Source organism: Bos taurus, chromosome 7 (assembly GCF_002263795.3).
Source record: "Bos taurus isolate L1 Dominette 01449 registration number 42190680 breed Hereford chromosome 7, ARS-UCD2.0, whole genome shotgun sequence".
In the NCBI taxonomy this organism is placed as follows: domain Eukaryota; kingdom Metazoa; phylum Chordata; class Mammalia; order Artiodactyla; family Bovidae; genus Bos; species Bos taurus.
In genome coordinates, this window is record NC_037334.1 from 67,130,223 (window position 1) to 67,157,736 (window position 27,514).

Genomic DNA, 27,514 nt, shown 5'->3' on the forward strand with positions numbered 1-27,514 from the left:
AACAAACAAAAAGAAAATCACTTTTCCCTGAGTCAATAGAGTTGTCATCCTTCCTTCTGATCACCTAGACTCATCTCAAAAGAGAGGGCAGACATAATCAGATGACTGTCGCACCCACTTGGGTGGCTGTAATCAAAAAGATAGATAATTGCAAGGGTTTGTGAAGATACCATAACTTTCAGGCACTGCTGGTGAGAACGTAAAATGGTGTAGCCACTTTCTAAAACACTTTGGTAATTCTTCAATATGTTAAGCATAGTGTTACCATAAAACCCAGCAATTTCAGTCCTAAATATATATACTGAAGAGAATTAAAAACATACATTCACACAAAAATTTGTACATGAATGTTCACAGCTGCATTATTTATAAGAGCCAAAATTAGAAATAGTCCAGATGTCCATCATTTGAGGAATGGATAAATCAAATGTACATCTAGACAATGGAATGCTGTATGGTAATTAAAAGAAGGGAACTACTGATATGTACTGCAACATGAATGAACTTTGGAAAATATTATGCTGAATGAAAGAAACCAGACACAAAAGGCCATATACTGTATTATTTCATTTATATGCAATACCCAGAAATGGCAAATTTATAGAGAGAGAAAGCAGGTTGTTGGTAGCTATGAGTTAAGGGGAGGGAAGAATGGGGAGTACTGCTAGTGGACTTCAGGTTTTAGAGGTGATGAAAATATTCTGGAGGTAGATAGTGGTGATGATTGTATAAATCTGTGAATATGCTAAATACCACTGAATTGTATTCTTTAAAGGTAGTTTTATGGTATCTGAATTATATCTCAGTAAAATATTTTTTCAAAATCATTAAAAGATAGAGATTCATCAAAGTGGCTTTCTCCTTCAGTCATCTTCCCAGGAACTTTGAAAGGGGAATGACTGCCTTTAGAGAAATAAGGTCTGAAATTAACGCTTTATCAGGCAGAGAAGTAGAAGCCCTAGATAACATGTATAGGACTTATATAGAGATTTAACTTTCCCAATGATAATTTCTCGTCTACTAGTTACATAGTAGATGAGAGGCTGTTGCTTTGGTGTCTTGTGCTGGAATTTGAAGTGAGCCACCCAGGCAGTCAGGAAGGAAGATGGATGTGAAGTGGAGGAAGCAAGGGCAAGCTGGAACCTGCAAGAATGGGCCAGAGTCCTTGAGGACAGGGGAATCCACACGCATAACTCACTGCTGCCAATTTCCATGTTAGAATTAACTTTCAGGAGAAACTGGTGACCCTCATCCAGCAACTAAACACACGGGCGCTATAACTCTGTCTTGCGCCTTGCACCTACCTTTCACATGTAAAAAGGTGGCAACAATTTCACTTTTGTCTTCCAGTTCTCAGATGAGACATCTCATGTAGCCAGTGCTGCAAGGATAGGAAATTTGGAAAGCATAGCTCCTGTTATACTAGCTTGGCACATTAACAAATATACTACATACACTAACTGGATTAAAACAAAATAGATGGGAAAGTCATGTTAGAGAGGGGACCAGATCCCTAGGTAGAGTAAATTTTATTTTAGGCACATGGTATATACTCAGTTATTATTAGTTACTGTTAGCTTTCTGGAGATGTATGTTGAATGCAGCTATCAATCATGAGGGACCTTGGACAACCAAGGAAAGCTAGAAAAAAAAATGATGGAGGGATGTTTGGCAGGACTCAACCTGCTCACCTGACAGGTAATGCCTACACTGAGCATGTGGCTAACTCTCCCTGTACTGATGGACATCAACCTTCTCTTCTTTGCAGTCCGGCCTCCAAAAGCCCTTAGAGCCATTGTTCAGTTCATTCACTGTTGTGTTCCCAGTGGTTATTATGATGTCTGGTACATAACAGGTGCTCAGAAAATATTTTTTGAATTAATGTGTGATAAGTACTACATAAAGATTATTCACTTAATAGCCACAATTTTGTGAAATCAGGTATGATTGCCATTTTATAAATGGGGACATTGAGAGTCTGAGTTTGCACTTATATTAAAGTCAGACACCAAGTGAGAGTTTGAACTTATTTCTTTATAATTCTTAAGAATGCATTGGTTGGGATACACTGCATCTCCCTGGTCCCTGCATTCAATTATTTTTCTCACTGGCTTATTCTTCAGTTTCTTATGAGCTTTGTTTCTATAACTCATCAATGGACACATGCAGATAAATCTAGGAATTAGGAAGCATCATTTATGAACTCCTTGGAACTGAGAGTCACAAATTCTATACTATGACAACTTCACCAAACAGATAGTCTTGCTGGTGTCTGCTTACATCATCGAATGGCAACTATAAACTTCAAAGGATGCAGTCTGCCATACACCATAGTAGGTGCTCAGTAAGTACCTGTGAAATGAAGGTAGCAAAGACTAGATGACTGACTTTCTACCTGTTTTATAACAGAAAACATACCCTACTGATGATAAACCATTAGTAGCCTCTTCATTCATGAAGGTCATAGGAAGCATGATTTCATTTTTAAATCATTGATTAGCTTGAGGCGAATCATCTGGTGAACATAGGCTCTAAGAAGGTGGGAGATAATCTGTCTGCAATTGTCTGTAATTCTCCTCCAGATGCTCTAGACAGGTCCCCTGCTGATTTCTTTAAAAGAAGAAAGTATATTTTCTCCTCTCCGTTTTAAAGGAAGTATAGTTTCAGCCTGTGAATCATTAAGTGCCAGTAATACCCATAGCTATTTTATTCCAATAAACCTTAAAAACAGTTGGTTTGCTTAGCAAACATTCAGAAGATAGAAAGTGTGCATTTTCCAAAGGGATCTTCTTTAATACTTGATGACAAATGGGGTCCTGATGGAACAGTACTGTAAATATCTCTATAAATAACCATCATTTTCTCCTTTATTTACCCGCTCTTCCACAATGCCTTTATGCAGAGAACATTCTCATATTATGGAGGGAGAGCTTTATCTGGTGATTAAGTATCTCTCTGAAAATCACCAGAATGCCACTTCTAGGATGGCATGCATTTGAAAAATAAGATTATAAGAACCACAGCAAAGATTATAGACCTTTTTGACTGGGATGAATATATAATAGCAGTTACTTCCAAGGGCAAGAAAAGAGTGTCTCTTTTAAGAGAGGTCATCAATGCATCAGTTTCCAAGAAGTACTTCACAATTCTTCCAGGTTTTTCCAGACTCTTAACAAAGTGAGAGGCTCTTGAACTTTACTGTGAATCTTTCATGGAAGACTTTAGTCAAAAATATTAATGTCCTTACCAGTATTGGGCACATGAAGTTCTCTAAACAGTTTAACAAATAAAGGCAAATTTGGGATTTTTTTTTTTTCAGGGAATTCAAGATAAAATCCGATAATTTATGAATTATTACTAGAGAATGAATATTTTTAAGATGAAATTACAATATAATATTTTAATTATACTAACAGAAGCAGAGGATATTAAGAAAAGGTGGCAAAAATACACTATACAAAAAAGATCTTAATGGTGCAGATAACCATTATGGTGTGATCACTTACCTAGAGCCAGACATCCTAGAGTACAAAGTCAAGTGGGTCTTAGGAAGTATCACTACAAACAAAACTAGTGGAGGTGATGGAATTCCAGCTGAGTTATTTCAAATCCTAAAAGATGATGATGTGAAAGTGCTGCACTCAATATGCCAGCAAATTTGGAAAACTCAGCAGTGGCCACAGGACTGGAAAAGGTCAGTTTTCATTCCAATCCCAAAGAAAGGCAATGCCAAAGAATGTTCAAACTACCATACGATTGCAGTCATCTTACTCGTTAGCAAAATAATGCTCAAAATTCTCTAAGAAGGCTTCAATGGTGTGTGAACTGAGAACTTCCAGATGTTCAAGCTGGATTTAGAAAAGGCAGAGAAACAAATCAAATTGCCCACATCTGTTGGATCATTGAAAAAGCAAGAGAGTTCCAGAAAAACATCTACTTCTGCTTTATTGACTATGCCAAAACCTTTCGACTGTGTGGATCACAACAAATTGGAAAATTCTTCCAGAGATGGAAATACCAGACCACCTTACCTGCTTCCTGAGAAATCTGTATGCAGGTCAAGAAGCAACATTTAGAACTGGGCATTGAACAATGGACTGGTTCCAAATTGGGAAAGGCGTACGTGAAGGCCATATATTGTCATCCTGTTTATATAACTTGTATGCAGAGTACATCATGGGAAATGCTTGGCTGCATGAAGTACAAGCTGGAATCAAGATTGCTGGGAGAAATAACCTCAGCTGTGCAAATGACACCACCCTTACGGCAGGAAGCAAAGAGGAACTAAAGAACCTCTTGATGAAAGTCAAAGAGGAGAGTGAAAAATTGGCTTAAAACTCAACATTCAAAAAACTAAGATCATGGCATCTGGTCCCATCATTTCATGGCAAATAGATGGGGAAACAGTGGAAACAGTGTCAGACTTTATTTCTGGGGGCTCCAAAATCACTGCAGATGGTGACTGTAGCCATGAAATTAAAAGATGCTTGCTCCTTAGAAGAAAATCTATGACAAACCTAGACAGCATATTAAAAATCAGTGACATTACTTTGCCAACAAAGGTCCATCTACTCAAAGCTTTCATTTTTCCAGTAGCCATGTATGGTTGTGAGAGTTGGACCATAAAGAAAGCTGAGTACCAAAGAATTGATGCTTTTGAACTGTAGTGTTGGAGAAGACTCTTGAGAGTCCCTTGGAGAGCAAGGAGATCCATCCAGTCAGTCCTAAAGGAAATCAGTCCTGAATATTCATTGGAAGGATTGATGCTGAAGCTCTAATATTTTGGCCATCTGATCCAAAGAACAGACTCATTAGAAAAGACCCTGATGCTAGGAAATATTGAAGGCGGGAGGAGAAGGAAATGAAAAGGATGAGATGATTGGATGGTATCACTGACTCAATGGACATGAATTTGAGCAACATCTGGGAGTTGGTGATGGACAGGGAAGCCTGGCATGCTGCAGTCCATGAGGTCACAGAGTTCGACGTGACTGAACTACTGAACTGCACTGCACTGAATGTTTTAATAATCTGGGAGTCAAAGGCAAGTGATAGCCATATTTAGAGTAGGTTGATGATATCATGTATGCTCATTTTTTTCAGATGTAAAATGTTTAACCATTATTTAAAACAAATCTGCATATTATTATGAATTATTCATTTTCAAATTTTGTACTGTAGAAGATCTATAGCGGGTGGTTGGTTGAAGATGGGAAATAATTGTGGGATTGTGACCTAGATTCATCATCTTTACTTGACTAGCCTCTCTCCACAGTATCCTCAGCTAACCCAGGATCCTTTTTTACCCATTTTTAGATGGAAGTTCTGCCTAATATATCCTGTGTGAAAAGGTTCTTCTATCCAGTATGGAAGTTTAAGAATTAGTGATTCAGGTAAAAATGCAAAAGACTTAAAGCTTCTTTCTATCTCTCTCTCTTTATTTTTAAATAATAAGATTGCAGAATTCTAGTGACAGATTTTAGTAAATTAAGCAGTGTAAGAAATCCAGCAGAGATAAGTTAGGTGATAGACAAGTCAAATTAGGGAGGAAAGTCAGTCTTGAGCTTTGATCCCAAGAAGGTCATTAGACTTCCTAGCTCAGGGACTTTTAGCCAAGATAGTCGCTTGGTGGTTGTACATCATGTCAGTTCTGATAATAAAAAATATCCACAAAGCACCATGAAAAAGCACAACACCAGGATGACAAATTTGAGTGAGTCAGTGCAAAAGAACTAACTAAAAGATGGACTATACTGCCTACAGATAGAATGATTTTTCCTCCTTGAGGGAAAAAGCAATAAATGGTACATAATCTGTCTCTTTGTAGGAAAAGAGAAAATGAATCACAGACACAAAAAATTCCCAATTTTAGGGTAGTGCACTGTCAAATGGATGATACTCCCTTAACCTGATGATTCATTTATGTTCTATTTCTTTAATTGCTTTAGAATCTGCTATATAAATATTTGGTTTTTGTTTCTCGAAAAGGGGAGCTATACAGCTTATGCATGAAAATTGTGAGAGGATCATTTGAGGGTCTAATTTCATATTTAGCTGCTTGTTCCATTCCAGAGTTGACTTCAGTGGCTGTCATATCAAAGATAAGTAGGGTAAATGTCAGCTGAATAGCAATGTGTTATATGCCATTACCTGTGTGATCACGAACGTGATGTTGCCACTTATAGAAAGGCCACAGCCCATATTAGTCTATGAAATCCAGGATTTCTAGGGTCTCAGGATGTACAGCTTATTCAATTTTGACCATCATTTTCAAATATTGCTTGTTGTATATAAATTAAAACTTTTTCCCACAAGCTTTATTTCTGTATTTTATTCTTGAAGTTTACAGAAGGTAATCTTCTATGAGTGTGCTAAATGTAGTCCCCCGAAGAATCCTTTACCTGGGCCTGCCAAATCATAAGCAAAGATAAATGGGTTGAAATCTAAACATCCTCTTGACTTCAGTAGCTTTTGGGCACAGATAAGTTCCGAGTGGTATACATGTTGGATCGGTCAAAAAGTTCATTGCGGTTTTTCACAAATGTCTTATTGGTCAACCCAATGTTTCCTACACTCTGATTCTTGCTCAGACCTGCTAGTATTGAGCCTCCCACCCACCGGGCAGTCTTACAGAGAGCACTGAAAGTGCTGAAGTGGCTCCTCTGTCAGTCAGATTTACGATGTAACGGCCACTGCGTTTTTCTTCTCTTGCTTCTGTTCCAGTGTTGATGTTCTCTGCTTCTGAATTCATTTGGGAACGTCTCCTTCCTCCACTACTGCCAGTACCCGCCATGGGAACACTAAATATTATAAAGTGATATGTCCTAAAGCTCTGAAAGTATCATGTCAAGGGTTTAGATCAGAGATGTGGCATGAAAAAATAGGATGGCTGGATTTCCGATCAGTGTCCCTTTTGTCACCTGTACTACACACACCAGCTCTGTTGTGCTGTGCATCTTATAGGGTCTCGCAGAAGATCAACCTCTTCAGCTACTGCCTGCAGCTTCTTCTCTAAAGGGACAGCCCCCGTCTGAGGAGGTGGGCAATAGCCTTCCACACATTAACCACTCAATCTCTGGCCCAAGGACTTTGTTCATAAAACTCTTTCTCTTTCCAAGTGTTCGTCCTCTCCATAATTAGACTTAGATGGAAAGTATGGTCAGAAACTCCATTTATTCCCAGCTTTGACAGCACTGATACCTCCCTTGGTAATACCTCCCTTGTGTAAAAATCACAAGAATTTTACCAACTTGTGATTTGATGACTCTTGCACTCACCATATTCGGAGAAGGCGATAGCACCCCACTCCAGTACTCTTGCCTGGCAAATCCCATGGATGGAGGAACCTGGTAGGCTGCAGTCCATGGGGTCCTGAAGAGTCAGACACAACTGAGCGACTTCACTTTCACTTTCACTTTCATGCATTGGAGAAGGAAATGGCAACCCACTCCATGTTCTTGCCTGGAGAATCCCAGGGACGGGGATTCCGTCTCTGGGGTCACACAGAGTCGGACACGACTGAAGTGACTTAGCAGCAGCAGCAGCACTCACCATATTAGGGGCATGAAAAGACGCCATACTTGGGTGAAATCCCAGTTGTGTCTAAGCACCATGTCATCTCTACAGATGGTGTTGTAGAGGAATAGGAATACACTATGGAAACTTCAGAGAGGGTAGGTGCATTAACACGTACCACTAGTGTTTTCTGCAGTGCTTCATATTAGCTTTTGTTCACCTTCAAAGCATTTCTCTGTGCTGGCGATAACACTGAGAAATTACACATCAGTGGGAAAACTGCTTTCCACATTTTTCTTTTAATGATTTGTGCTTCTCACTGGGGCATGAACACCTTGGGTTCTGTCCAAATGGTATTCAGGACGAGTTTCTTCAAACAGTGCCAAGATGAAGTGGTACAGCCTGCTCGGTGCATGGTAACCACAGAGTAAGTCATTTTGTTCCAACTCATATGGCTTTTGTATTTTAAGCACAATTTGGAAGCCAGATTGTAGTGTTGAATGTATTTTCCCTCACTACATGGCTTTCATTTGTTCACACTAATTTCCTTTGGAAAGGAACACGATAACCAGTTTATCTTAGTCCTGACTGACCTGTTTTGAACAAGGGTGAAGGTAGTGAGGAGAGATGGGAAGAGTCCAGACCAGGTTGGTTTATGTAAGAGAAATGATGGAAGGAACTGGGAATGATTACCCAGGTGAAGGGACAAGTTAGGGATGAGAAAGGACTGAAGAGATTTCATTGAATTTTTCAGAAATTCTGTAAACATTGACCTTTCCCAGTTTGACCACTCTTAGCACTAATTAGTACCTTATATTTTTGCTGTTGAGCTCATTCAATTAAGCATTTAAACAGATATCATGCCTTACTGTTATTTGATTGTTTTACATACCTAGTTTTTGTTTCTTCAATAATTATAAGCACCTTTACATTCAGGAATTTGTCATTCCTTTCTTTAGGCAAAACTTATGATTATTACATTGAATTACATGTGAAGGTACCTTTTTTTTTTAAATGATATAAGTCCATAACATTGTAAACATGTGGTGGAATTTAGTCTCTGCTTACTATGCAAAATTCAGAGGCAAAAATATTAGGACTTTTAAAACAGATTCTTCTTTATTGGGCTCAGGAATATAGGTTGGAAATTCAAATCCAGAACAGAACAGACCATAAGAAATTGCTGATAAGCTTTTATTTAGCATAAAACTCATAAAATTTCAAACTCTCTTGGTCCTTTGGGGCCACTTATCCAATGCCCTCATTTTATTAATGGGCAAATCAAGGTGCAGAGACACAAGTGACTCACCTCAGGTCTCAGTGAGAGTGAATGGAAGGGAACCTGAACTTGGATCTTCCTTTCCCAGTATTGTGCCTTATATTGATAACACTGTTGTGGTTTTCACAGTGTACCAGGATCCTGTCAACAGGCTTGGCATCACATTTTGATGAAGTTATAAATGTCTTTCTGTAATAAATGGGGCTATATATTATCATTACAATAGGCATTTGGTTGCCTTTCAGCATCAAGTGTTACTGCAAGGCTGTGACCAAGATCTTACATCTGTTTAACAAGTAATTCATTTTCATTTATACTATGTGCCAAGCACTGGGCCAGGTGCAGAGAGCCCAGTGTTCTAGATGACATTAAGGTGTGCTTCTTGGCTCTTACTTCTGCTGATTGTCCCCAGTGGTATATGTAGCCTGAAGTCTAGTCAAATCAGTATCCCACATGGCAGATAGCCCTGCCACAGTGATAGCCAAATCCTTGGCCATAGGCAATAAAGAAAAGTGGACATGATAATTTAATGGCCAAAATAGACTCTGCTGTATAAGTTTATGTGTAATAGTTACACAGATTTTTTTCAGGCATATCCAAACTTACTTTTTGGTATATATAATTTTTTTATGGTTACATACTATATATAATTATAAAGAGAAATATAATCATAATAGTTATATATTGAGTCACTGCATGTATTCTTCAATAGATTCTGAAATGAAAACAATTATTTTGTTGGAGAGAAGTGTCCCTCTCCTACACATAATTTGTCCCCTACAAAAGATAGAAGGAATTTCTATGCTTAGAATGCTACCACCTGGCAGTAAACTTGATTATCAATTCACGTGGCTTTTACCAGCTTTGAAGCCAGGCAATTCTTGTCGAATTTTTAGTTTGAAGAAATGTGCATTATTTCACATTTTGAACCTTGGGTATTTATTATGACATTCTTTCAGATTTGCATAATTCAAAGTTGCATAAAATTAGACTGCAATGTTTTCTCAGGAGGGTGGAAAACAAAAAAAGTTGGGACCTTTGAGCAGGTGGTATAAACATTCAGGAAAAGTAGAAGATGTAATCCTTATTCTTAAATAGCATCAGCTGCATTAGGAAAATCAAACAGATGTATATAAAGCACATGAGTACATTCCAAAGCAGTATTTCTCAGCCTTTTTGCCATTATGCTCCCCAAGAACTTTTCTAGAATTTTTTTTTCTAATTGCCCCCTACTCCATGGAAATTTATATTACAGATCTACTGTTTATGTTCTATCTGTATATGTGTGCTTCATACACAATTTTAGTAAGATTTTTAATTCCCCAGTAACCAGTTTTCATCCTCTTAGGGGTATAATTTCCCTCATTTAGAATGCATGATTTAAATAATACATGCCTAAGTATATGATAATAAAATAAAACCCAGGTTAACTACATATAAGACCTTGACGATGAGAGTAATAGACACAGGGCATGGACAAAAATGTATAAATCAGTGGCTACGGATGAAATATGAAAAATCAAAATTAACCAATATTTAATTAAATTTTGACATGTACACACTAACTTAAAATGGATAACCAATAAGGTCCTACTTTATAACACAAAGAACTGCTCAGTGTCATGTGGAAGCCTTGATGGGAGGGTGAGAATACATGTATATTTTAGACTGAGTCCCTTTGCTGTCCACCTGAAACTATCACCACATTGTAAATCAGCTGTACTCCAATATAAAATGAAAAGTTTAAAAAGATGTTTGTGAAACATAATATGGTACCAGTTTCACGTTTTGTTCCATGCTAAGCTCTAAAAAATTATATTACATTTGAAAAGAGTTTGTAAGTTAGATTTTCTCACTTCTTAATAATCCCTGAAAAAATGAGTTACTTATAACCAAAGTTCAAAAACTGAATTATTGAAAACATTGCAAAATCTTTGTAGCAACACGCACACACACATACACACACACATATTTAAAGTGGGACATGAGTACATTTAATATATGTCACATAATGTTGGGTGGCAGTTCCAAAAATAGGCTTGGAAAGACTTCCTCGGGAGTGAAAGCTGAGTCCCACCTTGACTGCGCCCTGGGTACTGTGCCAGAATTGGTATATGGAAGACAGAGGGAAGCAGAAGAAGGTGGCAGCTCCCCTTGGACATAAGTGGTTGGTATCTTTATATATGTGTTAAAAAAAATACTTAACAGAATTAATTATCTTTGGTTAAGGAGCCCTTTTAACAAGGCCCCGAAGGCCATATATTCATTGTACAAACTGAGTTCTTAGCAAGTGTGAAACATACAGAGATGTATACACAGACCCACCCTGAAAACAAAGAAGATATGTGCCATTTTTTTTACTGTTTTCCAACAGAATCCTGTTACTTCCTGTGAGCCCCATTTAAGTTTGTTTTTAATTGGGGGGGGGTGTTGGGAGGAAGTGATAACAAAAGACAAAACAGAAGTTGGATGTGATATAAATTGTTTCAGAAATAACTTGGGTTTATTCTGCTTATATTTTAGGTGATTAGTGTTTTAAAGTTTCTAAAAATCTTAAATTATGACTTTTAGTACAGTGTGACAAGAGGTCACTGATCTTGAGTTTTCACCACAGGTGGCCCTACTTTCCTGGTTATCATGGGCGGTGATAATCTTCTTTTTGACAGATAGGGTTTAGGAGTTGTCCCACGTTGAACTTGGATTTATTATGAACATCAGGTCTGTATTGATCTTCATTTTTCCAACCTCATTTCTTGTTTCTTTCAAGTTACCTCTGGGAGATCTGTAATATTAGGGCTACAGAGGATGCCTTGTTGTTGAGAAAAGTTTGAAAAGTTGGCTGTGGTTATGTTTCAAGTTTACATTTAGAATTTCAGGGAAAGGAAGTTGAACTGGATTGGAATGTTGGTAATAGTAACAGCTTGCAATTATGGGACGTTCAGACTTTTTCAGATTTCAGTGTTGTCACTTTACAAGCTCTTACAGATGTCCACAGGAGGAATATGTGCATTCTAGAATCTTTGAAAGATAATCAGGGAAGTGAAATGACTTGTCTATAATTATCTAGCCAGCCTATTGCTTGGCTTCCTTCTATTTGCTGTTGTTTAAACTGTGACCCTCTTGCTCTTTTATAACTTTTATTTTTCCCTTTTTTTTTGGGGGGGGTAATGTTTTGTTATTTTTTAAATTTATTTTTCACTTTTCTCCTTGTACTTTTTTTTTTAAATTTTATTTAAAGTACATCTGTATTGAGCAGTTCCAAGTCTCATATAATGAAGGTAAAATCAGTCATTACATTTAAAACACTGCTTGCCTTTGAATTTGACATTTTGGCCATAACTTTATCTTCTCACCCCAGGAAATATGCCCCTCCTGTTTGCAGTGATCTTTGGTAAAACATCTCACCTCAACTCCGTTTGCTCACGGCCAAATGGAGAATTTGTTACCCATTACTACTTGAGAGGGATTACCTTGACTTCCTCTGGGTGAACAGTATCACTTGAGGAGGTTCCCTTGGTGTCAAATGAGATTGCTAGTGGTATAGACCCACCTTGCAGGACTGGTGAAGAGTGAATGCAAGTTGGGTACAAAAAAATCAAGCTCCTGAGGGCAAATCGGAAAGCTTAACCACCGAGACCGTAGAGGATACGGCCCTGGTGCTTGAGAGCCTAGACCACATCTATGGCGGTGACAGTCTTCCGCTTGGCGTGCTTGGTGTAGGTGACCGCGTCCCGGATCACGTTCTCCAGAAATACTTTTAGGACCCTACGGGTCTCCTTGTAAATGAGCCCAGAGATGCGCTTCACACCACCACTACGAGCCAGGCAGCGGATAGCAGGCTTAGTGATGCCCTGGATGTTGTTGCACAGAACCTTGCGGTGGCGCTTAGCACCACCTTTCCCCCGGCCTTTGCCGCCTTTGCCGCGTCCGGACATGGCTTCCCGAGGAGCAAATCAACAGCAACTAACAAGCTGGTTGTATGGTGTTGTCCATAGAAAATAAATGATGTAAGGCTTGCTCTTCTCATTAGACGTTTTGCTACTTAGAATAAAGTTATTGACCAAGGTTGAGGTTTGAGAGTTAAGGATGTTTTTAATGGAAACATCACTAGCATCCCAGCCAACTGGAAAGTAAACTTTTCTAAATAGCAAACAAAAGATCACTGGCAACTTTGCTCCTAGAAATACTGATATGCCAGGCTTAAAGATGGCTCCTCAGTAGAGAACTCACTCTTCTCTCATGTGGCGAATCTGTTTTGGTGGAAAGATGGCCAAGGGTGTGCACCTCTACAAAGGTTGGCAGTGAGATGCGTTTATTCCCAATGAAGGGCCTACTTTTTTGCAAAGGGCCAGAGCTCTTCTAATGTCACCACTAATAAGACTTTTTCAAAGAGCCCTTGGGCTTCTTTCAGTGTTTCTGGTTGCAGAGGAGAATTCTCTTAAAGTAGGAATTAATGGTTTTATTTACTTTGTTAGGAAGAGCATATGTTTGAATTATATTTTTTGGCTACATTTCTCTTGATCTCTAACTCATAACTGAATTCTAATGCCTCGAGGTATTTGCCAGATGGCCACATCTTAGGAATAGTCCAAATTTTTATTCAGGTGTTTCTCTTTCATATTTCACCCCCCTCAAAAGAATGAAAAATATATTTGCTCAGGATATAAACATTTTGATATGAATGTACCTTTCTTTTAAGCAAGAGAAAAAGGAAATAGTAACACGGGTCTCCTGGAATTTTACCAGTGAATATAGATAGCCAGAACAGAGCTTATAAATGGGTAAAGTGATATGATGTAGTTTATACAGTAAAGTGAGGCCATATACTTCTAGAACACCAAACTTGCCTTATCTACCTCATCTCTTCCTAATAGGAACAAGGTAGTGGAAGAAGAAGGATAATTAATCCTTGATTAGATCCCGTTATTACTTGCCAGTAGCCATTGGATTTCCATTTCCATTTCTAGTTTCTGAGACGTCTTTCTTTTGTGATCCTTTGAGTCAACAGTTGTCTAAATTTCCATGTTTTATTTTCTCCTTTTCTTCCATAGATCAGCTTGGTAAATAAGTATGTCTGGTCTCTCATTATCTTTCCTGTTTGAAACACATACTTTAAGAGATGAAGAAGAAGGCTGAAATTGGTGCTTGTAAAAAGCTTCTAGCTTGTTGATATGCATTGCTTCCATGGAGTAGTTTCCTGATCCCTATTTTGAAGTTTATTTTTAGATAACACTAACAAAACACTAGCCAGTTTGAATTCATTTTCCTGTTTTCAGAAAACAGTGAATTGGCAGATATTCAGAGAACTGGCAGATGTTCTGAGAACCAGGGCTTCCCTGGTAGCTCAGCTGGTAAAGAATCTGCCTGCAATTCAGGAGACCCTGCCTCGATTCCTGGGTCAGGTAGTTCCCCTGGAGAGGGGAATGGCTACCCATCTCTGTATTCTTGCCTGGTAAATCCCATGCATAGAGGAACCTGGCAGGCTACAGTCCATGGGGTCCCCAAAGAGTCAGACATGATCAGTGACTAACACTTTCAGAGAACTAAAAAGAACATAAGACATATCAGAATAGAATTTTGGAGCTGGAAGTGGAACTAAACAGCATCCAATCTAATCCTTTCTTACTGCAGGCAAAGACATGTGAGTTCAAAGAAGTTAAGTTCCTTCCTCGTACATAGTTGAGCCGGGACATGAGCACTTACTTTTCCACTTTTTGCCCAGTGCTTTTCCACTATCAAAAAGAATTATAATACAACAAGCAGGACCAAAGTTATAAAACTTCCATTCCAGACAGGGATTTGCCTCAAATGAAGTTTACTTAGCAATTCTAGTTCTGTCTCCTGCCTACTTTTTCCTCCTTAATTATTGTTGTTAATTTGTATTTATTGATTCATCTGCCAGGTGAACTATTTCATTGCACAAGCTAGTATTATAAACCCTCTTAGAGATTACACACTAAAAAGGACAAAATGTGGCTGTAATTTAAAACCTTGTTTTCCAGGACTTTACCAACATTTCTCTTATCTTCTAAAATAGATTTTTCTTTGTAGCAGTCTGTTCAGCACCAATCACAAGATTCTTGGAAGGATGAGAAACTGATTTCTTTTCCTTTCCTGTTCTTATTTCATTATTACCCCTTTACCTTTTCAAACTCTGCTTCATTACTTCTTTTGGAGGATGGATTGACTAGTTTATTGATTTATTCAATAAATATTATATTTGGTGACTACTATATACCAGTCTTAGGCTGAACTCTGGGAAACAGAAAGACAAAAAAAGTACTGAGTTCCTGAGTTCCTGTGGACTTATCATTTAGCATAGGGAGGAGGAAACCTGTGGCAGAGGGACCGACTGGGATGAAGTGGCAAGAGCAGTTTCTTGTCTTTTTTGCAGCATGACATAGACAGAAAATGATAATATTGTATGACAAATGGCAGGACCCTGGTGGTAGTTTGGAAGCCTGAGAGGTTATTCTTGGATAGATGCAAATGAGTGGTATTATAATAGAGCTTGGCTGTGCACAGCCCTTAGCACGCAGCTGTTAGTATGTGCCATTACCCCACACCCTGTTACCAGGCAGCAGTTATCCCGGGACTGTTAGTGGTCCTGCTTAGCCATTGGTTGGTAATGCAGTGGGCCCCTCCCCCAAGCGACCAACTGTCAATAAATGACCGTTAGTGGTCCTGCTCAGTCATTGGTTGGTACTGCAGTGGACCCCTCCCCCAAGCGATCAACTGTCAATGAGTGACCGTTAGTGGTCCTGTTCAGCCATTGATTGGCACAACAGTGGGCCCCTGTATCAAGTGACCAATTGTCAATAAGTGACCCTTAGTGGGCCCATGGGGCTTCCCTGGTGGCTCAGACAATAAAGAATCCACCTGCAATGCAGAAGATGTCAATTCGATTCCTGCATTGGGAAGATCCTCTGGAAAGGGAATGGCTACCCACTCCAGTATTCTTGCCTGGAGAATCCCATGGACAGAGGAGCCTGGCAGACTATAGTCCATGAGGTCACAAAAAGTTGCACATGTCTGAGTGACTAAGCACAAGTGGGCTAATTTCAGCCAACAGTCAGAGGAGAGGTGGTCTTCAAGCTGAGAGTGAGGTAAGAGGCGGATCCTGACCTTCTCTCCTCAGGATCATCAGGTGAGCTGGGGCCAAAGGAACAGGTTGGTGGCTGTGTCCTGCAGGGCTCTGGAGCCACCCATGCCAAGTCCACACACTGTCTCGGCCCAGACCTTGAGGTGGCAGTGAACCTCTCCCTTATCCCTGTCTCTGCAACCTAATGACAGCAGCTGTCTACTTGGGTCATAGTCTGAGAGACCTGTCCCCATGGTGCCAGTGGTTTGAGGAGCTTGAGGGCCAGTTGGGTCCTAGGCACCTGGCTCCCTCAGTGATGACAGGTGAGCAGGGTTTGGGGACCTGGCACTGAGGGCACTGCTAGCTGGGCTCTGCCTCCTCTGAGCCAAGACCAGGACCTCAGAGGGTGAAAGTTGTGTCTTGTGACATTGCCCTTTCTTGTCAAATCAGAGAATAACATTTGTTTGGTGAAGATTTATGGGAACATGATTAGCTGACTGTGACCTGACCTCAAGAACAAAGGATCTGACACCAAGACGTTCACAACAATTAACCACGCATCTCTCTCACCTTTCCTAGAAAAGGGCTTTGCTGCAAGCTTTGGGGGGAATTTGGGGTTTTTAAGGCACAAGCCACCTGTCTCCTTGCATGGCCTTCAATAAACCTGTCTCTGCTCCAAATTCCGACGTTTTGGTATTGTTTGACCTCACTGTGTGATGGGCATATGGACATGAGTTTCTGTAACGGTATGTCCTGCAAACCTCAGCCTCCATATAGCCAGCCCAAGGGTGAGATGATCAACTTCTAGCCCTGGCTAGCTGGTTGGGATGCCCTACAGTAGTCTTGGAAAGGAAATGTTTTCCTTAAATAAGGAAGTTACAGTAAAAATGGAGGGAAAAAAAAAGATTAACCTGAAAGATATTGGGGAAATGGGATTGATATGACTTGGTGAGTAGTTGAGATAAGGGGAAGAAGTTAAGGATTGTTCTTGAGTATGTGACCTGATCACCTGAGTGCATGATAGTGCCATATACTGAGGTGGTAAATCTTAAAGTAGATGGAAAAAGAGGAGGTAGAAGCTGTGATTATGCTTGAATTAGGTCCTTGAATGAAGTGCAGACAATTTCCAACAGAATTGACTGGGGCCTGGAAAGGGCCGGGCTAGTTTAAACTCTGCTCAAGCCTGACAAATTAAGGAAAATATAGCTGTTTGGAGATTTCTGCCTTTGCCCCTGAGTCCTGATATGACTTTTGAAGATACGGTTTCTATTAAATGCTGCTGCTGCTAAGTCGCTTCAGTCGTGTCTGACTCTGTGCGACCCCATAGACGGCAGCCTACCAGGCTCCCCCGTCCCTGGGATTCTCCAGGCAAGAACACTGGAGTGGGTTGCCATTTCCTTCTCCAATGCATGAAAGTGAAAAGTGAAAGTGAAGTCACTCAGTCGTGTCTGACTCGTAGCAACCCCATGGACTGCAGCCTACCAGGCCCCTCCATCCATGGGATTTTCCATGCAAGAGTACTGGAGTGGGTTGCCATTGCCTTCTCCTTCTATTAAATAGTAAAGTTTTAAATAAGGAACAATAGTTTGTATAAATTTGTAGTGGGGTGTGGTGAGTTTTCAATTGATGGTTCTGTGCAATGGAGACTCTGAAATGCAGAGTTTGAACACAGAAGATTTATTGGGGGTTCTCATTAGAGATAATCCTATAGAGAAGTGATGAGAGGAAGAATGGACAGAGGGAAAAGCAGATTTGGAATGAGAAGTCAGCCAGTTCAACCTGGAGCTCTGGATGCCACTTCATGGTACTGAACATGGAGGCAAAAGGGCCTGGTCTTTCTATCCCCACATGAACCATTTTTCTGTGCCTGCCTTCCAAGAAGAGGGCATAACTTTAATGCACAAGAGAACTTGAATGGCACAGTTCTCAGAACAGGCCAGTGTCCAGCCAGTGAGGGACATAGCTGTGAGCCGTTAGCAGCCGATATTGCAAGTAGATGGAGGAGAGTAGGATAGCTATACCAGATCTGAAGAAGGGATCTGGGGTGGAACCCTGGAGTATCCACCACTCTGATAAGTGAAGGTTTCTGGTAGGCAGTCTCCATAAGCCTGGCTTAGAGAGGCGAACTTGGCATTCACTACTGTGCAGAAGATCACTGAGGTCATGGGTATGATCACTGTGTACAAAGAAGAATTAGAACAGAACCTTGGGCAATATCAAAACTTAAGGAGTAAGGTAAATAAGGGAGCCCGAAACATAAAGAGTGTCTCAGGAGGTTGGAAACTCAAGGAATACTGGTCATTGGATCCAGGTAAAAAAGGCACATCAGCAGTGTGCAGTGTTGCAAATCAACCTGTCTGTGGAACAGAAACAGAATCACCGGCACAGAGAGCAGGCTGATGGTTGCCTAAAGGGAGGGGCTTGGGGGAGGAATGGACTAGGAGGTTGCGTTTAGCAGATGATAAGTTTTTATATACAGAATGGATAAACAACAAAGTCCTACTGTATAGCACAGGGAACTATATTCAATATCCTATGGCAAACCAAAATGGAAAAGAATCTATGTATAACCGAGTCATTTTTTAACAGCAGAAATTAACACAATATTGTAAATCAACTATACTTCAATGAAAGATGATGGAAAAAAACCCGAAACAATGCAGTGTGTCAGGAAGGCCTTGAAAATGCCAAGTGGATTTAACAACCAAGGACTGGTTGTGATTTGAGGGAAAGCAGTTTTGTTGGAGTTCTGGAGGCAGAAGCCAGATTGTAGTAGGTGAAGGTAAGAGCAGAAACCGAGAATAAGTGACACAGTGTGCAGACAACTTTATTAAGAGGTTTATGCCTTAAGGAAGGAGGGTGAGGTACAGCAGAAGGAATGCACAGAATGGAAACTGTTTCACCTTGTTTTACTTGATTTTAGTAAGGGAAAGATTTGAGCATGTGTGAGTGATGATTGGGTAATAGTGAGCTAAGAATCTGAAAAGAGAGAGAGGTGAGATGAGGAGGCTGAAGAGGCAGGAGGGGGTCAGATGCAAACTACAAATGGGGTTGGAAGCCTCAGAGTATTTTAGCTATTTAAACTGGAAAGAAAACAGCTCATGTAGAGAGCAGCCGTTTTAAGAACTGCACAATAAATGTTGGTTATAGCAACAGATGGAGTTTGATTCAAACTCCCTATTATCAGAGGCAATGCTGAAAAATACCCACATGCATATAAACCTTCTCTAAAGTCACTGGAAAATACTTAGAAAATGGACTAGGCTTGAAGAGGCAGGGATGAGAGTGCAATCTATAACAGCTTCAAAGTAGCCCTTCAGCTAGAACACTTCAGCCTATTTTAACAAGAATGCTTTAAGCACCTAGTATGTGTAAGGACTAGTGACAAAGATGTATACTGTGCAAAGAGCTGTGAACTTGTACTTGGGACACAGGTTTAATTCTTGACTTATTGAGGACTTTCAGGGAGAATTCATTTATTTGTTAGACAATTTTTCTCCTTAAATCAAAACCGTCATTTCTGGTGTTTGAAAATACTAGCTTTATGAGTTTGGCACGTAGTCAAACTTTGTGGTCCTCTGTTTCCTCATTTTTAATATGTTGTTTGATGATTGCTAGGCCTCCTTTGAGATCTGTTGCTCTGGATTCACAAGATGAGGGCTTTGAGGTGTGACTTAGAAAGAAGACTGTTGGTAGCCATGAATTGTCCCCAGTCCTCAGTACTTGAATTGATAGTATTCAGTGAGATTCATAGAAGTAAAGTGACTTGCCAAAGTCCCACAGTTGGCCCTTGAGGGTCTTGGTAGGAACTTGGCTGAATCCCCATCTCCCATTTGAGTCCTCATTCTTTATTCTCAAGTTCCTACACCTAGGTGATCAATATCCTGTGTGTAATGAGAATACCCACAGAAATAGAGTAAGCATGGATTATCTCCTGAATGGCATTCATTTATGTGGTGCTCATCATTTAAAACATTACTTTTGTGTTAAAATTTAAAATGGCTTAGTAAAGAACAGAATATAAAATTAAAGGAAAAAGGAAGTTGCCAAGAAATTTAATAGTTTATAAAATTATATTTGGTAAGTACTTTCTAAAGTTAATATGTATTTGGGTATTTATTAGCACTACCTTTTGGGTTACAGTCCCAGATACTGGGTTTGCTTCTTTTCTCTTTGCTAGTAAAAATATTTTGCTGCAAAGGCATGCAAGTACTTTCAACCAAATGGCAGTATTTTCAGCCCCCAAAGAAAAGTAAATTGTAGAGAAGGAAGGCATGTGAGGTTGACTATTTCATCTGGAAAGACTGATAAATCACCAGAGGCTCCAGCTCAATCAATGCCCACTGAGAAATGTGGACATCAGACAATGCCCCAGTGATCCAGAGGGTAATGAACAAATGTGTACAGTGGAGAAGAGGTCTGTCTCTTATGAGTGCTATTATCATAAGCATACAGGATGAAACATAGTTATTATTTGGGACAGACAGCACAAGCAGGTGATACCCACCACTGTTAGTAGTATATAGCTCCTTGATGTGATAGAAGATAAATCTCTTATGTGGGTTCACATATTGCATGGAGGTCAGTAAGACTATTCAGGTGCTCTTAAATAAGAGCTTTGTATTTATATACTTTTATTTCACCCTTTTAACATTTTGTATGTTTTCTAAAGTGCATAATATACAAATATAATAGTATATGTGTAATTTACCATGAAGTGCATATATTAAGGAGTATATACTCAAATTTATTATATTAATGGGGTGCATTATCAAGGTTTGGAGGTTTAAAGACAAATCTCTGAAATACCTCTCTGGGCTTTGGCAGTAAATCAGTGGAGCCTTAATCTTTTGTCTGGTACTAATGGTTAAGATCAGAAGTTGTTAGACCTTTAACCACAAAAACTGATTCCTTACTTCAGTGAAGACAGCTGGAAAATGACAAAGATGGCCATTCTTATTTATTTATTTCATGCTCTTTATATAATAGGCTCCTTGTGAATGGATATTTCCACATAAGGCCCTTGGAAAAGCCATCACTGATCGATATGTTAATGTGACAGGCTCTCCAAACTGAGGAATGTCATTGCTTTTTCGATTAGAGTTCTAGAGAAGCAAGAAAAAGCATCACAGAAATTGGACAAACAGATTTGGCTAATGCAAGCAATATTTCTTTACCAGGAGTACTTAGTATTTGTTTAGTGCCTTTTATTTTGGCAATTTACTATTTTTTCCCCCAGCAGAGAGTTATTTACCTGTTTTAACTAGTAAGCTGATCATTATTTTCTTTATGTAACATCTTACAGGTTTTATGATATTTGGTAACTCACAGACACTCTTTAGGTAAATATGATAAATTCATAATTCTCACACTATGGGTTTGGAAACTGAGTCTTAGAGAAATTAAGGGCCTCATTTAAATTTAATTAATTGAGTCTCTTGGCTAAAGTGTTTTACAGTGTATCACACGACAGGGAAAAAGCAGTATAGGTTAGATGATTAAGAAAATATTTGCCAGTTAGACAAAGAGTAAATACCTCAACTTTTATCCCATAGTCCATAGCATCGTTTTCCCTTGCTCTTCTTGTAAATTGTCTTCCTTTAGATATAGACAAAAAACATTATAATTTTGACTGACACAGAACAACTTTACCAATTTTATCCAACCCCATCATGTCTTGCCATGGCATATGATTCAATGAGGTATGCTGCTAAGTTGCTTCAGTCGTGTCCAACTCTGTGAGACCCCATAGACGGCAGCCCACCAGGCTCCCCGGTCCCTGGGATTCTCCAGGCAAGAACGCTGGAGTGGGTTGCCGTTTCCTTCTCCGATGCATGAAAGTGAAAAGTGAAAGTGAAGGCGCTCAGTTGTGTCCGACTCTTAGTGACCCCATGGACTGGAGCCTACCAGGCTCCTCCACCCATGGGATTCTCCAGGCAAGAGTACTGGAGTGGGGTGCCATTTCCTTCTCCGTCAATGAGTTATAAAGAAAGATAAAACATGCGCAAGGCTGTTGACAGAGCAGAAGCGCCTTGGATGAAAGGAAGGGACCTGATTTAGCTAAAGTTTTGGAAAGATGAAGGAAAGGACTAATACTTGGAGCAGCAGGATCACATCTGATCAGCCTTTTTATATGTTTCTTCTTTTCCAGCTACTGACTGCTTAGCCAGAAAAAGGCCTATAGAGGGATACCCAAGAAGTGGTATTAGACTTTCAAGAGAAGGACGCTGAGTTGGGGAGATAAAACATGAAAAATGTGAAGCAGGCAGAAAACCAACAAAGGCAAAGTAGAGTAGTGGAGGAAAGAACCATAAGTTTGGAGTTAAAATATATGGTTTTAAACAGTACTAGCCATGCTCTGCACTAGTTGAATTGTTCATTTTTGTTGTTGAGTTGCTAGCTTGTGTCCAACTCTTTGAAACCCGTTGGACTGCAGCATGACAGGCTCCTCTATCCTCCACTGTCTCGTGGAGTTTGTTCAAATTCATGGCCATTGAGTCATTAGATGCTATCTAACCATCTCATCCTCTCCTGCTCCCTTCCCCTTTGACCTTCGACATTTCCCAGCATCAGGATCTTTTTCAATGAATTGACTCTTTGCATCAGATGGCCAAAGTATTGCAGCTTCAGCTTTAGCAACAGTCCTTCCAATAATTTTCAGGGTTGATTTCCTTTAGGATTGACTGGTTTGATCTCCTTGCAGTCCAAGGGACTCTCGAGAGTCTTCTCCAGCACCACAGTTCAAAAGCATCAGTTCTTTGGTGCTCTCTCTTTATGGTCCAACTCTCATGACTACTGGAAAAACCATAGCTAGTTGAGTAGCTGGACCTAATCCTTCTGAGTATCTGAGCATTTCTTTAGGTTAAATGATCAAATTGAATTGGGGTCTCCAGAATTTGTTTTAGGGCTTCCCTAATAGCTCAGTTGGCAAAGAATCCGCCTGCAATGCAGGAGACCCCGGTTCAATTCCTGGGTTCCCATTGTTCATGATTTATTCTATAATAAACTAAAATAAGTTGAACATGTGAAAATACCAAGAGGGTACAAGACAGTGCATTTGATTTCCAGAAGGTTTGTATAATGGTGGTGTATTTTGTGGGAACTTTCCTATGTATGGGGGAATAATTCTCTGTAAGGAAGACTTTGAGGATGGTTAAACTTGTGAATAGTCTAGAATTAGCCAGGATTTAATGAACCATGGGTAGAATTGTGCTGATTCATGACTGATTTTTTTTTTTTCTTTTTATACTTCTTTCTTTCTCTCTAGCTGCATTGGGTCTTAGTTGTGGCACATGGGATCTTTCCTTGCAGCACAATGGTTTCTCGCTAGTTGTGACAAATGAGCTCCAGAGGGACTCTGTTGTTGTGGCTCAAGGGCTTAGTTACACTGTGGTGTGCGGGATCTTAGTTCCCTAATCAGAGATCGAATTCATGTCCCCTGCAGTGCAAGGGTTCTTAACCACTGACCCACCAAGGAAGTCCCCCTGACTAAATTTTATTAGTACTTAGCAAAGTGAAGAAGTGAAGAAATTATAGAATTATATTTAAATTTAAATCATAGTCTAAGTTTATTTGTTTCCAGTCTTATGCTGGTGCTAAAATATTCCTTTTTTTTTTTTTTTGTAAAATTATGGTGAGAGTAATAAACACACACAGACACACATACATATGTAATTATTCTTTTCTAGAAAATAAAATTAACATTTGTTCCCCCTCCCCCGCCTGCAGATTACTGACCTCCCTTAGGCTACTAACAATTTACTACTGAACTTGCTCCAGTGGTTTTTCACTGACAAAGTGAAGGCCAAACCTCATGCTGTATGTATAAGTGTCATCAAGCTGCTGTAACAAAGTACCACAAACTGAAGTGGCTTAAAATAAATTTATTCCCTCACAGTTCTGGTGGCCACAAGTCTGAAATCAAGGTGTCAACAGAGCCATGCTCTCTCTGAAGGCTCTGGAGGAGGAGCCAGGAGCCTTCCTTCCTTCCTTCCTAACCTCTGGTGGTTGCTGACAATCCTTAGCAAGCTTCAGCTTCTGGAAGCATCACTCCAGTCTCTGCTTCTGTTTTCATGTAACCTTCTCTGTGTATGTGTCTGTGTCTTCATTGTCATTTTCATTTTGTGTGCAAATTTCTGTTTTCTTATAAGGATACCAGTCATTGGATTATGCCCACCCCTCATCCAATATGACCTTATCTGAGCTAGTTATATCTACAGGGATCCTATTTCCAAATAAGTTTACGTTCCAAAGTTCTGGATAGACATGAATTGTAAGGGTCCCCATTCAACCCGTTGCATCTGGCATGAAAGATTGTTCATAAGCTTGGTCACAGTCTCTTAGGCCTCATCTTCCATCCACTTAATCCCATTCACTCTGTATTTTGCTACCTGTGATTACTTAAGTCTGGATGCTGGATTTCTGGTTCCAATTAGGCACTCTCTGAATATAGCAAATATTGAGATAACACATATTTCAGCAAGAAGAGTAGTAATGTAGCTTACTCAGATTGTTCAGGGAAGAGAGGTATATATCTTGTTTATTTTAGTGGAATAAATTGGTGCATAAAATCAAAGTAAAGGGTATACCTTTTTTTCTGAAGAAAATAAAAAAGAAAATAAAAATACCTTGAGGCCTCATAATTCCTTTTCCTAATAAATGAGTCTAAGGAGAAAAGTCAGAGAAATAGAAAATAATTTGTGTGCAAAGGTATTACATAGGGAATTATTTTCAATAACAAAAAATGGAAAACAAAGGAAATAGTCCATGGTAGGGAATGTTTAAATAAATGAAAGTGTATACATTTCTATACCCTTTAAAATTTATGGTTTTAAAGTTTTGTTTTTAAAAATCAAGTTAATATTTGGAAATATTTACAATAAATTTTTAAATAAAAAAACCTAGAAATTAAATTATATACAGTATGATCCCCATCACTTAAAGCAGGGGTTCACAACCAGGGGTGATTTTGTCTCCAGGACACATGTATGATGTCTGGAGACACTTTGTTAGTAGAGCTAGGGAAGAGAAGGACCTGCTTCTGGCATCTAGTAGACAGAGGTCAAGTGCGTTGCAAATGTTCTGTAATGCACATGACAACTCTGCTCAAAAACAAAAAATTATGCAGCCTAAAATGTTAATATTGTGATGGTTGAGAATCCTTGATTTAAACATATAACTGATTTATTTTTGCTTTTCTGTCTTTCTTCTTTAAAACAGAAATAATATCTATTTCATAGGGTTGTGGTGAGAATTAAGTTAGGTAATGTAAGTAAAGTGTTCAGAACAATGGCTGGAATTCCCAAGTGGTGCTAGTGGCAAAGAAAATGCTCACTAATCCAAGAGACTTAAGAGATGTGGGTTCGATCCCTGGGTTGGGGAGATCCCCTGGAGGAGGGCATGGCAACCCACTCCAGTATTCTTGCCTGGAGAATCCCATGGACAGAGGAGCCTGGCAGGCTACAGTCTGTGGGGTTGCAAAGAGTCAGACATGACTGAAAAGACTTAGCACACACACAAGCACAGGGTCGTGGTGTGAATTAAGTTAGGTGATATGAGTAAAGCACTTAGAACAGAGACTGGAGCACGGTAAAGTATGCAGTAAGTGTTAGTTACTCTTAGCTATTATCTGTCACAGTGCAAAGAAAGAAGAAATACTCCAGAATATTGCAGTGATAGCATTACAAGTGTTGCCAATAAAAGACCTTTGGGACTGTACCTGTAGCTGAACAAGTCATAGCCAAGGAGGACAAACACCATGGAGAATCATGGGGTGTCTTAGCAAGACAGTGTTAGGATTATTACAGAGTTTGGGCTTTGGTTGGCTGACTTGTGGGAGATTCTAAGGAAACAAAAGTGCTGTCAGGAAGTGGGGGCAGTTCTGTGACTGAGCATCTTATAAGTCTCATCTGTAGGGAGGGCAGATGGGTAAGGATAGAGATGTAATTGGTAAAGAAGTAGCAGGCATACATTTTGAATGAAAGAGGGAGTGCTCGATATTTTGTGGGAGGCACAGTGACTTTGTACTCATCTGTGCTGAGACAAAGTTGTGAAGTAGCCTTGATTAACCTCATTTTATCACGGTCTTAGACTGATCTTGTCTAGGGTTGGTATTTTGTATGATAGTTTATATTCAACAGGAAAATAACATGGCCAGCAGTGAGTGGTAGGTCAGCCTCTGAGTCAGAGGCTCCTTTTTCTTTCTTTCTCCCTTCCTCCTTTCCTCCTTCCCTTCATCTATCCCTCCCTCCCCCCTTTCCATCTTTCCTTCCTTTCTCAGTACTTTAAATTTTCTTCACACTGTAAAAATATTTTCTAAACTTTCTACTTTGAACTTACATTATTACTTTTGTTATCAGAACAAATACATGTGAATTAAAAAGTAAAAAATGGCATGCTCATGGAAAAAGAAGTCAGGTCTTCAGTATTCTAGAATAAAATCTTATGTCCATAAAATAGGCATAAGGAAACAATTGTGAATAATATGTACTCTCACCAATAATACTTCATGACCGTTGCTACTGAGGAGCTTGGGGGAAAAAAACGGAACGTAGCTATTTTTTTGTGGAGCATTCCCTAGGTGGCTTTCTTTAATATAGAAGTTACAGGGAAGGGTTCTTTGTGGTAGTGGCTTTTTAAATGAATTACACATACAGAAATTGAGTTGCTTCTTCACAGGAGGATGTCAAGTTTGGATGACATTATGTATCAATCAATTGGATCTTGATTTATAGAAAACAAAATGTGGTTTGTCTGTATTCTTTTAAAGAAAAGAAAAAAAAAACATACAGTCCATATGAAATAAAGTATGAATGTCTTCAGGGTCCCACATTCAATAATAAGCAAAGAAAATAACGAAAAATTGGATTTTCTCTCTGAAATTTTCTACCAAGTGTCAGGACCAATATATTAAATGTATTTTATATAACAACAGGAAACAAATATCCTCTACAACATCCTTACAATGTACATGAATTCTCTTTATATTCTGAATCCTTTTGAGATTGGGTTTTTGGGTCTATTGAACTTTGAATGGATTTTTAGTTATTATTTAATCTTTATTTTTAAAGTTAATTTCAATTCATTATAACAATTTCAAACAGTACAGAAGGGTATAAAATGAACAGAAAAATCATTTTTCTTTTCCCAATTCTGATCCCCTAGTGACTTTCCAGTTTTTATCTAATTCCATGTTTGTGACAGATATTACTGATTTTTTTTCTCTTTTTAATTGGTATGAATGTATTTATTTTCAGAATTGAAATCTTGATGTAAGTTTGGGTGATAAGACAGTGTGTGCCATGAGGCCAGGCCTGATTTCTCCCCATGGGATCACCTCAAGTACCTGTGCATTTATTTGCTTTTCAGTTTGAATGAGAGAATGACTCCTATAGAACAGCAGGCATGCCTCATCTCAGCGAATGCTTTTGTATGAGCCCAATGATTCAGAAAAGAGAACATTTTTATTCTCCCTGTCTGCATCTCCCATATCCTTTCACAGAGAATTTGTAATTAACCTCATAATTCCCTATCAAATACCGCTCCCTCTTGTTTGCTTCTGTTTCATTTACTCATCACATTTAGTCTTAATAGTAGCTGAGCTCTTGAAATCATCTCCCTTACTAATCGCTTCTGCCCTA

At 39.2% G+C, this 27,514-nt stretch overlaps 2 protein-coding genes across 6 annotated transcripts in view; one reads left to right on the forward strand and one right to left on the reverse strand.

The window, feature by feature from the left end:
• SGCD (sarcoglycan delta) overlaps positions 1 to 27,514 on the forward strand; it is a 1,117,349-nt gene that overhangs the window by 222,720 nt on the left and 867,115 nt on the right. For 3 of the 5 annotated variants that reach the window (XM_059888159.1, XM_059888160.1, XM_059888163.1), the window contains exon 1: positions 15,531 to 15,900. The exons of the other annotated variants lie outside the window; for them this stretch is intronic. The gene's annotated coding sequence lies outside the window, so the exon portion shown is untranslated. Of the gene's footprint in view, positions 1 to 15,530; positions 15,901 to 27,514 lie in introns of those variants that run through there. 5 annotated transcript variants of the gene reach the window in all.
• On the reverse strand, positions 12,275 to 12,839 carry LOC104969236 (histone H4-like). Its single transcript, XM_059888799.1, has one exon. It carries the CDS (start codon positions 12,727 to 12,729, stop codon positions 12,463 to 12,465), a length of 267 nt encoding a protein of 88 aa, XP_059744782.1. The 5' UTR covers positions 12,730 to 12,839; the 3' UTR covers positions 12,275 to 12,462.

Coding starts and splice junctions, on each gene's coding strand:
- LOC104969236 (XM_059888799.1), bottom strand. CDS start 12,729: ATGTCCGGACGCGGCAAAGGCGGCAAAGGCCGGGGGAAAGGTGGTGCT.